The sequence below is a fragment of the Girardinichthys multiradiatus genome, chromosome 24, assembly GCF_021462225.1.
Source record: "Girardinichthys multiradiatus isolate DD_20200921_A chromosome 24, DD_fGirMul_XY1, whole genome shotgun sequence".
Lineage (NCBI taxonomy): Eukaryota > Metazoa > Chordata > Actinopteri > Cyprinodontiformes > Goodeidae > Girardinichthys > Girardinichthys multiradiatus.
In genome coordinates, this window is record NC_061816.1 from 5,497,429 (window position 1) to 5,511,728 (window position 14,300).

The window sequence follows — 14,300 nt, forward strand, 5'->3', positions numbered from 1 at the left end:
GCTGGAGGGACTATGTCTCTCGGCTGGCCTGGGAACGCCTTGGGCTCCCCCTGGAGGAACTGGAGGAGGTGTCTGGAGAGAGGGACGTCTGGGCGTCTCTGTTGAGTCTGCTGCCCCCGCGACCCGGTCCCGGATAAGCGGAAGACGACGAGTACGAGTACATTTTTCTAAGATACAGTGGAGTTTAAAGGGAAGCACAATATGTATCTCTATCACCACCAAAGTTTAGCCAAAGTAAACAGGAAAACATCTCAAATTTAAACACAAACTTTACTCTTGCAGGAATTCTGTTTTTTCAATAGAATTTTGTAATATCTGCAGAGTTTTACATGTTTTCATCTGCAGTGTTTAAAAACACTAACTCTTCTAACTGAAAGACATCAACTTCCTCATAATTTGTACTTATTTAACCAAATTTAGAACAACTTTTGGACAAAAGCTTGGAAGCAGATAGTTTATTATTTGAGCAACATAAATATACAAATCCTGAAAGTTTTACGGTATTTGTTGTGAAAGTATGATAATCTGCTTTAACAATCATTGTTTGCCCCTTTTTTGCATAACAACAATTTGCTTTTGACCATATATGACCACCTAAAATTGATGTCCATATTTCAATTTCTACAACTTTTTTTGTGTGCTGAATAATACCAAATTTATATCATATTTTTAGTTGAATTTAAAGAAAATAGATTTTCCTTTTTACATTGTCATCTTTTTAACTGTTAGGTTCTTACTGCGTCCCACAAGCTGGCCTAAATTCTCTTTAACAAACATTTTGGAATCATCAGCCAACAAAACAATCTTAACTTTGGTCAATCATAAATATCATTAATTTACAAATTAAAGGACTTTGGTCCTAGTATACAGGTCCTTCTCAAAATATTAGCATATTGTGATAAAGTTCAATATTTTCCATAATGTCATGATGAAAATTTAACATTCATATATTTTAGATTCATTGCACACTAACTGAAATATTTCAGGTCTTTTATTGTCTTAATACGGATGATTTTGGCATACAGCTCATGAAAACCCAAAATTCCTATCTCACAAAATTAGCATATTTCATCCGACCAATAAAAGAAAAGTGTTTTTAATACAAAAAACGTCAACCTTCAAATAATCATGTACAGTTATGCACTCAATACTTGGTCGGGAATCCTTTTGCAGAAATGACTGCTTCAATGCGGCGTGGCATGGAGGCAATCAGCCTGTGGCACTGCTGAGGTCATATGGAGGCCCGGGATGCTTCGATAGCGGCCTTTAGCTCGTCCAGAGTGTTGGGTCTTGAGTCTCTCAACGTTCTCTTCACAATATCCCACAGATTCTCTATGGGGTTCAGGTCAGGAGAGTTGGCAGGCCAATTGAGCACAGTGATACCATGGTCAGTAAACCATTTACCAGTGGTTTTGGCACTGTGAGCAGGTGCCAGGTCGTGCTGAAAAATGAAATCTTCATCTCCATAAAGCTTTTCAGCAAATGGAAGCATGAAGTGCTCCAAAATCTCCTGATAGCTAGCTGCATTGACCCTGCCCTTGATAAAACACAGTGGACCAACACCAGCAGCTGACACGGCACCCCAGACCATCACTGACTGTGGGTACTTGACACTGGACTTCTGGCATTTTGGCATTTCCTTCTCCCCAGTCTTCCTCCAGACTCTGGCACCTTGATTTCCGAATGACATGCAGAATTTGCTTTCATCCGAAAAAAGTACTTTGGACCACTGAGCAACAGTCCAGTGCTGCTTCTCTGTAGCCCAGGTCAGGCGCTTCTGCTGCTGTTTCTGGTTCAAAAGTGGCTTGACCTGGGGAATGCGGCACCTGTAGCCCATTTCCTGCACACGCCTGTGCACGGTGGCTCTGGATGTTTCTACTCCAGACTCAGTCCACTGCTTCCGCAGGTCCCCCAAGGTCTGGAATCGGCCCTTCTCCACAATCTTCAGGATATCAGGATATCAGGATAATTTGAGTTCCAGGTCAATACAATAACATTTATGTATATAATACATACTATAAGAACATTTATATCTTGTTTTAAATAAAGAGTTAGTTGTGATGTACTGCTCTCAAAAATTTGTCTTCACTTAAAAGATATGAAACAATGATCTGAAAGTCCTAAACCGTTTAGCAGAGTTTTAATCCATCAGCTCACAAAGAGATAGAAGAACTTTGTAAAGCTCTAAATGCTGGATAAAGAGCTTCAGTAAACGTGGTGCTGAAGGTATGAAGGTGGACCAGTTTGTCAGAGGACACTCTGTAGAAGGACAGTGTGCCAGAAGGTTGGTCCAGATAGACTCCCACTCTGTTGGAGACAATGGAAGGTGGTGGGATATATTTTCTTTCGTCATTGTGAAACCCAAAATAATCATTTTTTGAACAGTAGAGCATCCAGGACTTATCATTCCCTCCAAGCAAACGACTGGACTGACTTCCTTTCCTGTTGATGCCTCTGTAAGTCACTCCAATGCCCACCGTCCCCTCCCATTCAACCTCCCAGTAATGGCGACCAGACAGAGCTTCTGCACAGAGCAGCTGGACCCAGTGGTCAAACCTTTCTGGATCCTCAGTACATGGTTGTTCCTCTGTCATCACTGTGGTCTTTCTGTTGTTGTCAGACAGTTTAAGGTTTCTGTGAGCTGTTCTTGAATCCATAGTCAGTTGATAAGTATCTGTAATTGAAGAGAGCAATCATAAGAAATTCAGGAGAAATCCTTCATTGTTTTGTGCTTTTTAGTGAATTCAGGTGGAAACATGCTTACATTTTCTCAGTCCTGCTTGCAGTGTCCATTCTCCACCACAGTCCACTCTAAAACGGAAAAAAACAATCTATTTACTCAAATATGGACATGTGCAGAAAACCCTTTTAAAATGACATGTGGAACCGTTCTAAAAAGGTCTACCTGTCAGTCGTGTAATCCAATGTTCATTTCCTTTTTAGTTTCATTGAACTGCTTTACGCAAAGAAAGCCCTGCTTATGTTGAACTCACTTTGTAGTATACGTCTCAGGTTATAGTTGGTCAGTTGAACATCAATAGTCATCATACTCCTAACAGTCTCATCTCAGGCCAGCTCTGCAAGTCTCTGTCTCCATCCAGATGGTCAAGGTTGGCCTGCCTCCAACAGCTCCAGTTCATGTCACCAACAAGGGGAGCCAGGAGGGTTTATCTCCTTCAGTTTGTTTTTTGTGTCCTATGAGGGGACCAAGATGGTTTGGCCTCCTCATTTCTTGTTCCTGTCTTGTTCCTGGGCCACCTCCTCAAGTTCAAGTCTCTGTCTACCACAAGGGAGCCAGAGAGGGTCAACCTCTTTAAGATCTTGTTCCCGTGGCCCACAACTGAGCCAAACGGTCTGCCTTCTGATGTTCCCGTCTCTGCTGAAGGGCTCTAGAATGTCTGTTGCAGACCATGTAGATCCCTTCATGGAAATGCTATTCTCTGATGGCTGTGGCCTCTATCATCAGGATAATGCACCCTGCCACAAAGCTAAAATGGTGTAGAAATAGTTTGATGATAAGTTTGCTGTGTTGACCTGGCCTCCAAATCCCCCAGGTCTCCACCCAAATCCGCAACTGACTTATGTATTATACAAACAAGATTGATCCATGGAGGCCCCATCTGATAACTTACGGCACTTGGGGAGCTTTTCTCTACTCTGTTGTTAGAATCTCAAGCACAACTTAAGATGACCCACTGAGCTATGTCTCATTGGGTCAGGTCTGTTTTGGGAGCAAAAAATAAATGAACAAACTTTTAAGGAGGTTATGCCTGATTTTTGTATCTTTCGAGGTGTACCCAGCCCCTCACCCTGTGACCACTGAAGATAACCCTGCAATAATTGATGGATGGATGGACATGGTCAAATTGACTACGTTTTTTTTTCTTTAGTTGCAAAGCATGAAACTCTATCAACTATTGTATTTTTATAGGAAAAGAGGTAATGATGAATTCGAACATGACTGTAGATGTTAGTGGAACAGCAGTGGTCACCGTAGCTTTCAGACCATAATCATTTGTGACTTCAGAATATCTTTTCATACCTGAGTGTTTCTAGCCTCCAATGTTGATTGTCAAGTCCAGCAGAAAGGAACTTCACTCCTCCCTCTCCTGGATGATTGTAGCTCAGGTCCAGCTCTTTTAGATGAGAAGGGTTGGAGGTGAGGGCTGTGGCCAGTGAAGCAAAGCCCTCCTCTGTGATCAGACAACCTGACAGCCTGTAGAAACAGCATGAAGCGAAAATAAGACTATTAAACTCTTTTACTTGGTGTGTATACTCAGTCAGATGTTATCCCTATATATTTAAAGAGATGTCCTTTTTTCATTTTAGCCAACCTCAGACTTTCTAGTTTACAGCATTGACTCTGCAGTCCAGAACACAGCTGCTTCACTCCTGAATCCTTCAGGTCGTTGTTACTCAGGTCCAGCTCTCTCAATTTAGAGGACTTTGAGCTGAGGATTGAAGCCAGAGCTACACAGCTTCTCTCTGAGAGGTTACAACCATCCAGCCTGAAACACAACGGCATAAAACAGAAAGATATATGTTTCAGCATAGGCTAAAATTGTTTAATATGTGTAAACTTACAAAGCTTTGTTGGATGTTCTGAGGACTGGCAGTAGCTTCAAAAGTGACTTCTCTGAAGCAGAATATTTCTTTAGGTCAAACATCTCCAGATCTTTTTCTGATGACAGCAAAATGAAGACGAGGGCTGACCACTGAGCAGGAGACAGTTTTTGTCCAGAGAGATTTCCTGATTTTAGATACTGTTGGATTTCCTCCACCAGAGAATTATCTTTCAGTTCATTCAGACAGTGGAAAAGATTAATGCACCTCTCAGGAGATGGATTCATTTCAATCTTCTTCTTGATGTATTTAGCTGCTTCCTGGTTGGGCAGAGAATTGCTTCCTATCCACTGAAGACCTTTTAATAACTTCTTATTGGTTTCGAGGGAGAAACCTAAGAGGAAGCGAAGGAACAAATCCAGATGTCCATTTGGACTCTGTAGAGCCTCATCAACAGCAGTCTGGTAGAAGTTTCCCACTGGAGAAACACCCTTTCTTGTTTTTGAAGTCTTGAAGGTTTTCTTTTGTTCCTCTGGCAGGTTAACCTCAGACTTGAAGATGTTTAGGTGAACATGAAGAGCAGCCAGAAACTCCTGAACACTCAGATGGACAAAGCAGAACACCTTGTCCTGGTACAGCCCTCTCTCCTCTTTAAAGATCTGTGTGAACATTCCTGAGTACACTGAGGCTGCTCTGATATCAATGCCACACTCTGTCAGGTCTGATTCATAGAAGATCAGGTTTCCTTTCTGCAGCTGATCAAAAGCCAGTTTTCCCAGAGACTCAATCATCTTCCTGCTCTCTGGACTCCAGTGTGGATCTGTCTCAGATCCTCCATCATACTTGACCTTCTTCACTTTGGTCTGAACCACCAGGAAGTGGATGAACATCTCAGTCAGGGTGTTGGGCAGCTCTCCTCCCTCTCTGGTCTTCAACACATCCTCCAGAACTGTAGCAGTGATCCAGCAGAAGACTGGGATGTGGCACATGATGTGGAGGCTTCTTGATGTCTTCATGTGGGAGATGATCCTGCTGGCCTGCTCCTCATCTCTGAATCTCTTCCTGAAGTACTCCTCCTTCTGTGGGTCAGTGAACCCTCTGACCTCTGTCACCATGCCAACACACTCAGGAGGGATCTGATTGGCTGCCGCAGGTCGTGTGGTTATCCAGAGGAGAGCAGAGGGAAGCAGGTTCCCGCTGATGAGGTTTGTCAGCAGAACATCCACTGAGGTGGACTCTGTAACATCAGTCAGGATCTCCTTGTTGTGGAAGTCCAGAGGAAGTCGACTCTCATCCAGACCATCAAAGATGAACAGAACAAGGAACTGTTCAAAGCTGCAGATTTCTTTGGTTTCAGTAAAGAAGTGATGAACAAGTTCCACCAAGCTGAACTTCTTCTCTTTCAGCACATTCAGCTCTCTGAAGGTGAATGGAAATATGACCTGGATGTTCTGGTGGGCTTTGTCTTCAGCCCAGTCCAGAGTGAACTTCTGGGTTAAGATTGTTTTCCCAATGCCAGCCACTCCCTTTGTCATCACTGTTCTGATTGGTTGATCTCTTCCGGGTGGTACTTTAAAGATGTCTTCTTGTCTGATGGTTGTTTCTGGTCTGTGTGGTTTCCTGGATGCTGTTTCAATCTGTCTGACCTCATGTTCATCATTGACCTCTCCAGTCCCTCCCTCTGTGATGTAGAGCTCTGTGTAGATCTGGTTCAGAAGGGTTGGACTTCCTGCTTTAGCAATCCCCTCAAACACACACTGGAACCTCTTCTTCAGGTTGGATTTCAGCTTATTTATATAGAGCGGTGCAAACATTTCTGGAAGAACAAAGATGATTCAGCAAAGTGTAAAACTAAACACTAAAGCTGTTACAACCTTGACAAGTTTCTCTTACTGCTGTACAACAAGTCAGCCAGCTGCTCCTGCTTCATGCTCTTCAGAAAGGACATTGTGATATTTAGAAATGCCTCTTTGCTGCTCCTCCTCTGGTCTTCATCTACACCCTGCAACACCTCCTCATCCTTCTTCCCACTCTGTAAATGTTGTGTAGGATCTGGATGTAGAAATGTCTGGAACTTCTTCAGCTCACTTTTCACAAATTTAACAATATTCTTCTCAAGTTCCTGAAAAAGTGTTGCTTAAATTAATCAAAACAAAAAATAAATGAAATAATAAAACAATGCTGGGTGACATAATGAAACAATTTGTATTTCAGTTCCTTCTAAGGTGTTATTTTAATTAAAACATATGAATGGATACTTATTATCAGTTTAACCCTTTACTGGAAAGCTCAGCAATAAGATATTTCTAGAAGTTGGTCACCAGGTTGCCCATCCAGCTGTAGGTAGATCTACTATCTTCTACTTTGGCAGCTTTCTTTAAACTTTTGGAAGTCTTTTTAAACCCCTGAGCTGGTTCAATAATAGATGCATCATCCTCCATAAAACTTTATAAAAGCTGATATAGCAGCCATTATCTGAAGATATTAAACTAGGTGGAACAGATGTTTCATTATTCAGGGGTGTGAAATGTGCTCTTCATGTCAAAACCTTGAAGATGAGGACCAGCTCTGATGGATTCTGGTTTGCAGACTGATCACTGAGCGTTTCTGTCCTCTGCTCGTCCAATCTGAAGTAAGATCATGAAAACACATATAGACACAGCTGGTTCAGACCTTTTCTAGGTGACTCTACATTCAGATGGTTTGGTTATGTACAGTATGAGGCACACACCCAGCTTTGATGTTGATAGGATGATCCATGGATCTATTACTCTTCAGGGAAACAGAGCTGAGTACTGAGGTGTCCATCCTTTCTGGAAAACTCCTGGAAGAAACATTAAAGATGGAAACAACAACATCATTGTTCTCTGAGTGTAGCAAAGATCCCATCAGATCAGATTTCTGACTTTATAGATGTAAACTTTCACCTTGTCTCAGATGCGTCTCGTCCATCTTTGAAGTTTAGGGGATGACGGGCAGATTGGTCACTCTTCAGGGAAACTGAGGTTGTATCTGAGCTGCGTTTCCTTTCTGGAATATTCTTGGGAGAATCTCTGAAGCTGGAGGAGGAGGAAAATAACAGGATCTTGAGAGGTACTGTGAGAAATAAATCTGTCTCTGCAAGAATGTTATTATATGATGGGATATTTCTAAGAAATGCAGACATGAACCTCCACCTTTCATCCAATGAGTCAGCTCTTTTAAAGTTTAAAGGATGACCAGCAGAATGGTCACTTTTCATGGAAACTGAGCAGGAATCTGATGTGTGTCTCCTCTCACAGTTTTTCCTGGGAAAAACCGTAAAGATGCAGAATAAGGTTGATGAGACCAGGACAGGGAGCAGAAGATAAATCCGTCTAAAAACAGAATTTAATACAAGACAGGAAAAAGTCCCTCATCATCTTTGAAACGTGTCCCGTGTAGATTTAAAGTTCAGAGGATAGTCTGCAGAGTTATCACTCTTCACAGAGACACTGCTGGGTTCAGGAGGCTCTCCTGTTTTCTTTGTAGACCTGATATGAATAAAACATGTCTAAGATGAGTTTTACTGTTAATAACATGGTTTTGTAATGCTGGGTTCATCTATTGCAGCGTCTCATCATGCAGCTGGATCTGGTTTGGTTTTAATTATTGTTTATCGTGAACAATAATAATTCCTCACAGGAAATCCCTCAGGGTCAGTTCAAATTATCCTGAGCATAAATCATTGAACATTTATGAACTTCTTTCAGGAAAGCAGAAGATCTCAGAACAATCAGCTCTAAACTGTAAGTACAGATTAATCTTTATGGCTGCTTCATCATAAAACACGTGCCTTTTGAGTTATTTGATTTACTGGTAGAATATCATAAAAGGGTTTAAAATATAACTCCTGCTACAGTAAATAGTCTGTTTTCCAGGCACTGCAACAGTTTCCTGTACAAACTAGAAGACAAATAAGGAAACAAGACCTTCTCCAATATCTAGATAACTAGGTAGTTGGAATGTGTACACATCTGGCTGTTTCCAACAGAACAATGGACCAACCCCAGTGCTGTTGAAATTATGCAGATACTTGAAGCCTAAATCAGTCAGGAGTATGAATAATTTTGGGCTAAACTGAGTTTTTCAGCCAGTATGTATAATTTTAATCATTTGGGAAATGATTTTAAACATTTTCAAAATGACATTCAGCCACCTTTACTCTAGGACCCGTAAATATTTGACCAGAACTCTGTTCAGTCCATCATCTGAACATGGAAAGAAGATGGAACAACTGCAGACCTACCAAGGCATAGATCTGACAGGCTGGACCAGGAGAACATCAGAGAAGCAGCTAAGAGGTCCATGTGGTAAATAAAACAACGATCAAACTCAAAACCAAAGCTTTAAGACAGGAACTCTTTTAGACTGAAGGGTGAGCCTGTTAGTTTCAATCTGTGATTTTCTTTTTTTAAATAACATGCAGTAACCAACGCAAGAGTCTCATTACGAAAGCTCAATGTCCAACTTCAATAAAACTCCACCTTATGGTGAATCATTTTGAAAAGGGATTAAGCTTACTTACAGACAGACAGACAGGAAAAACACATTTTGTTTGGTGTACCTGCTCATGTTGGAAATTGTTTGAAGCTACGATGATCAGAGAAGAACCTGAAACAAAAGTAATGTTAAGGTGAGACATCAGCTGCTCTGTGAGGCTAAACTACGACACAAGCTCACGGTGACGACACAGGAGCAGATTAAAACAGCTCTGATGTGAAATTAGCTCCTGATTTCATCCCAGTAGAGAAGAAACAGCATTTTGACATGTTAAACATTGAAATAAAACATGATGTTTACCTGTCTGCTCAGCAGCCTGCAGTCCTGGCTCGCTCCCGTTTATCTGACTGCTGCTGCTCTCACTTCCTGAGCTGTTAGGAGCAATAACACCATGGGGTCGGAGATCACTGCAATAAAACAATATAACAGAAACGCATGTGTTGTCTTCTAGAATACAGTTAAATAGATTGGAAACAACATTTTGCATTACATAAAGTAACCCAAAGTATAATTATTCAAGAAATCATGTAAACATGAAATAATTAAGTGACTGGATGTTTGAGAAGACAGAGCACACACAGAAAAACATTGAAGCAGTGATCCAGGTGTACTTTCTATGTTAAAGAAGAAGTAGAGGGTTAATGGCAGTAGTAGCTCCTTTAAGGGCTTCATCTTGAAGAGAAACACAGTTGAACAGATAAGCTCTGACATACTTTTCAAGTCTGTACCAGCATAACTCCAGAGAGAGAGTTGAAAGTAGAGACGTTTGTTTCAGTATTTGTCTCACAGTAATGTGAACTGACCCAAGCACTGAACCCTGTGGTCCTCCACAAGTAACCCTAGTTTGTAAAGAAGGTTAATCAGGAACATGAACAAAGGGGGAGACAAGAAATTCAAGTTTAAAGGATGGGTTCATGTTAGGAGTTAGGATGTATTGGTTAGACTCTGGCAGAATTCACTGATGAGTTACATGAAGTTACTAAGAGATGAACTTGATGAAGAAATGATGAGAGGCAACAGAAAACATGACAACTGCATACAGAATCTAAAGAGATATAAACATCCGTTTCCCTTCCTGAAGCTACAAGATTCAATCTGGGAAGAGGCAGAAGACCAGGGTGAAGTTTATCTCCATTGTTATTTCTTCCTGTGGCAGAGCTGCTGTCCATCCTGTTAAAATCTCTGAAACTGAAGGCTTTACTATAGATGGACAAAAACTAGTTCTCAGTCAATTAGTGGATGACTCCACATTGTTTTTAATCAATAAGGAACAAATACCTGTCGCCCTTCAGGTGGTGAAGTTCTTCTCCCAGGCTTCAGGCCTGTTTCTTCATCTGAACAAGTGGGAACTTTTAAGTAATAATATTTTGACTTAATAATGAGATGGATGACCCCTGATTGAGGTGCTACATTATAGTCCTATACAGGTCCTTCTCAAAATATTAGCATATTGTGATAAAGTTAATTATTTTCCATAATGTAATGATGAAAATTTAACATTCATATATTTTAGATTCATTGCACACTATCTGAAATATTTAAGGTCTTTTATTGTCTTAATACGGATGATTGTGGCATACAGCTCATGAAAACCCAAAATTTCTATCTCACAAAATTAGCATATCATTAAAAGGGTCTCTAAACGAGCTATGAACCTAATCATCTGAATCAACGAGTTAACTCTAAACACCTGCAAAAGATTCCTGAGGCCTTTAAAACTCCCAGCCTGGTTCATCACTCAAAACCCCAATCAGGGTAAGACTGACGACCTGACTGCTGTCCAGAAGGCCACTATTGACACCCTCAAGCAAGAGGGTAAGACACAGAAAGAAATTTCTGAATGAATAGGCTGTTCCCAGAGTGCTGTATCAAGGCACCTCAGTGGGAAGTCTATGGGAAGGAAAAAGTGTGGCAGAAAACGCTGTACAACGAGAAGAGGTGACCGGACCCTGAGGAAGATTGTGGAGAAGGGCCGATTCCAGACCTTGGGGGACCTGCGGAAGCAGTGGACTGAGTCTGGAGTAGAAACATCCAGAGCCACCGTGCACAGGCGTGTGCAGGAAATGGGCTACAGGTGCCACATTCCCCAGGTCAAGCCACTTTTGAACCAGAAACAGCGGCAGAAGCGCCTGACCTGGGCTACAGAGAAGCAGCACTGGACTGTTGCTCAGTGGTCCAAAGTACTTTTTTCGGATGAAAGCTAATTCTGCATGTCATTCGGAAATCAAGGTGCCAGAGTCTGGAGGAAGACTGGGGAGAAGGAAATGCCAAAATGCCAGAAGTCCAGTGTCAAGTACCCACAGTCAGTGATGGTCTGGGGTGCCGTGTCAGCTGCTGGTGTTGGTCCACTGTGTTTTATCAAGGGCAGGCTCAATGCAGCTAGCTATCAGGAGATTTTGGAGCACTTCATGCTTCCATCTGCTGAAAAGCTTTATGGAGATGAAGATTTCATTTTTCAGCACGACCTGGCACCTGCTCACAGTGCCAAAACCACTGGTAAATGGTTTACTGACCATGGTATCACTGTGCTCAATTGGCCTGCCAACTCTCCTGACCTGAACCCCATAGAGAATCTGTGGGATATTGTGAAGAGAACGTTGAGAGACTCAAGACCCAACACTCTGGATGAGCTAAAGGCCGCTATCGAAGCATCCTGGGCCTCCATAAGACCTCAGCAGTGCCACAGGGTGATTGCCTCCATGCCACGCCGCATTGAAGCAGTCATTTCTGCAAAAGGATTCCCGACCAAGTATTGAGTGCATAACTGTACATGATTATTTGAAGGTTGACGTTTTTTGTATTAAAAACACTTTTCTTTTATTGGTCGGATGAAATATGCTAATTTTGTGAGATAGGAATTTTGGGTTTTCATGAGCTGTATGCCAAAATCATCCGTATTAAGACAATAAAAGACCTGAAATATTTCAGTTAGTGTGCAATGAATCTAAAATATATGAATGTTAAATTTTCATCATGACATTATGGAAAATAATGAACTTTATCACAATATGCTAATATTTTGAGAAGGACCTGTATCTCTGAAATTGCCCTGTGATGGACTGGCGACCTGTCCAGGGTGTACCCCGCCTCTCGCCCATAGACTGCTGGAGAACGGCACCAGCTTCCCTGCGACCCACTATGGAATAAGCGGTATAGAAAATGACTGACTGACTGATATCTCTGGAATCAGCAGAACATTTGTTTTCTGAGTGTGAGGTTGCTCTAATTTATGGAAGAAAATACACAACTGGTTGGTCTTGGAGTCTCTTAAATAGATTTGTTTTCCTGGAAAGGCTCAAATATGGAATATTAATAAGGGACAAAAAGATGGAATATTTGATAAATAATATTTAGTTTGACAGATTTTACATTTATAAATTTTGTTTTACAAAATCTTCACCAACTAGGAAGACGTCCAAAAATTTGTTGGGTTTGGTTTATTGCATCGGAGAATAAAGGTTTTAAGAAACAAGACATACTTATACAAGTTATTGGATTTATTTGCTTAACAGAGACCACAGGATTGTTTGGGAGAACGGTCCACTGTGCATTTCTCCATCACAGGAGCAGATGATTTCTAGAGGTCGGCCTGTGATGAAACTAAATTTTATAAATATGTTTGGACATGGTTTGCATAGTGTCCTCACAGTTTGCACTGAAGTCCTATAAATTATCATGGAATTTATTTATTTATAGTTTTCAAAACACTTAGAAGACTCCCCACCTTAACTTCCTGTAGGGAGTTCTGCTAATGATTCAATTCAATTCAATTCAGTTTTATTTATATAGCGCCAATTCACAACACATGTTGTCTCGAGGCACTTCACAACAGTCAGGTTCATACATTCCTATTAATCCTAACAATTGAACAGTGCAGTCGGAGTTAGTTATTTATTCAAATTGGATAAAAAGTTTTTCTGTCTAAGGAAACCCAGCAGATTGCATCCAGTCAGTGACTTGCAGCATTCCCTCCTCCTGCATGTAGAGACAGTGGACAGTCACTGGTGTTGACTTTGCAGTAATCCCTCATACTGAGCATGCATGTAGCGACAGTGGAGAAGAAAAACTCCCTTTTAACAGGAAGAAACCTCCAGCAGAACCAGGCATGATGATGAACTGAATCAGTATTTTGGATCAGAGGTAAAACATCTTCAAGTAACAGGAAGTCCAGACTGTCTCCTATTTGTCACTTAGGATTGTCTGAGAATCGACACCATGGAAATCGAACTAAACGGTCTAAACTCACTCCACATGCAGCCCGTACGCCTGTCCCCTCAGGTCCCTGTACTCCTTCCAGTGAGGCAGCTCGATCCGGACCGGGTAGCGGCTTTCCTGCTGGATGACCTGAGCTATGAGCTCTGGAGATGCTACGTTGACCATGTCAAAGGGCCCGAACCTGGAGCGCCAGATGGGCCCATATAGACTCTTCTGTAAACACTGGAAAAATGATGGCAGGGTGTTAAACTTGGGTTTAAGGTAACATCCATCCATTTTCATACCTGCCAGTTCCTTGCAGAGTCATGAGGGCTGGTGTTTATCTCCAGCAACTAGTGGGGAAGAAAGTCACCGGTCCAACACAAAGCAATACAGACACACACAAGACAAATAACCACACACACTCATACAGCTAAGGACAACTTGGGCAAATACCCTAACATGCATGTTTTTGGTCTGTGGGAGGAAGCTGGAGTACCCAGAGAGAACCCACGTCTGCAAAGGGAGAACATGCAAACACCACACCAGAACCAGAACCCTCTCTCTGCAAGGAAACGGGCTCTTTTAAAGCAACAGAACATTTAGTCAAGAAATCCAGACAGAGCAACATGTAACTTCTAGTGATACAAGACGGGTAAATAAAATGTGACCCAGGTGTAGTTTCTACAGCTCAGAGGGAATTCTGCCTGTTTCTGGTGAAAGATGAATATATTTATATATTTAAAGTTACAACTAGATTTGAAAAGAAATGTATTATTGTGTTTCTCAGTACAGATAATCAATTCATAAACAAACTTCTGGTACTTTGGTCTTTATCTGGATTTAAGTCAAGTAAAGGCAAACATCTAAATGTACAAGTAAAAAATCACTTTTGGAGGTTTTAGAAGGATCTTAAGATAAAAACTGAACTTTTGATGGCAGATATTTTCACCCTTATTTTGACTATTTTGAAATGTAAAAATAGTATTTTCCTCACATTAGAAGAACAAACTCTTTCTAGG

The 14,300-nt window shown here is 41.3% G+C and overlaps 1 protein-coding gene across 8 annotated transcripts; it reads right to left on the reverse strand.

Annotated features, from left to right (window-relative positions):
• Nucleotides 1–1,963: 1,963 nt before the first annotated feature.
• On the reverse strand, nucleotides 1,964–9,455 carry LOC124861919 (NLR family CARD domain-containing protein 3-like). 8 transcript variants are annotated; one of them, XM_047355889.1, is made up of 13 exons: nucleotides 9,385–9,428; nucleotides 9,149–9,195; nucleotides 7,962–8,075; nucleotides 7,740–7,850; nucleotides 7,491–7,622; nucleotides 7,295–7,387; nucleotides 7,112–7,190; nucleotides 6,457–6,685; nucleotides 4,585–6,379; nucleotides 4,335–4,508; nucleotides 4,043–4,216; nucleotides 2,765–2,811; nucleotides 1,964–2,674 (listed from the first exon to the last, which is right to left on the reverse strand). In XM_047355889.1, exons 2-13 carry the CDS (start codon nucleotides 9,154–9,156, stop codon nucleotides 2,154–2,156), a joined length of 3,477 nt encoding a protein of 1,158 aa, XP_047211845.1. In that variant the 5' UTR covers nucleotides 9,157–9,195; nucleotides 9,385–9,428; the 3' UTR covers nucleotides 1,964–2,153. The 8 variants fall into 8 exon arrangements, with proteins under 8 accessions (XP_047211845.1, XP_047211848.1, XP_047211844.1 ...); XM_047355892.1 differs by having other exon boundaries at nucleotides 6,457–6,595; nucleotides 7,734–7,850; XM_047355888.1 differs by having other exon boundaries at nucleotides 7,734–7,850.
• Nucleotides 9,456–14,300: the final 4,845 nt, after the last annotated feature.

Coding starts and splice junctions, on each gene's coding strand:
- LOC124861919 (XM_047355888.1), bottom strand. Junction 6,686..7,111: donor AGCTGGTCCTCATCTTCAAG/GTTTTGACATGA, acceptor ACACTTTTTCAG/GAACTTGAGAAGAATATTGT. Junction 2,812..4,042: donor TGGAGGCTAGAAACACTCAG/GTATGAAAAGAT, acceptor TTTCCGTTTTAG/AGTGGACTGTGGTGGAGAAT.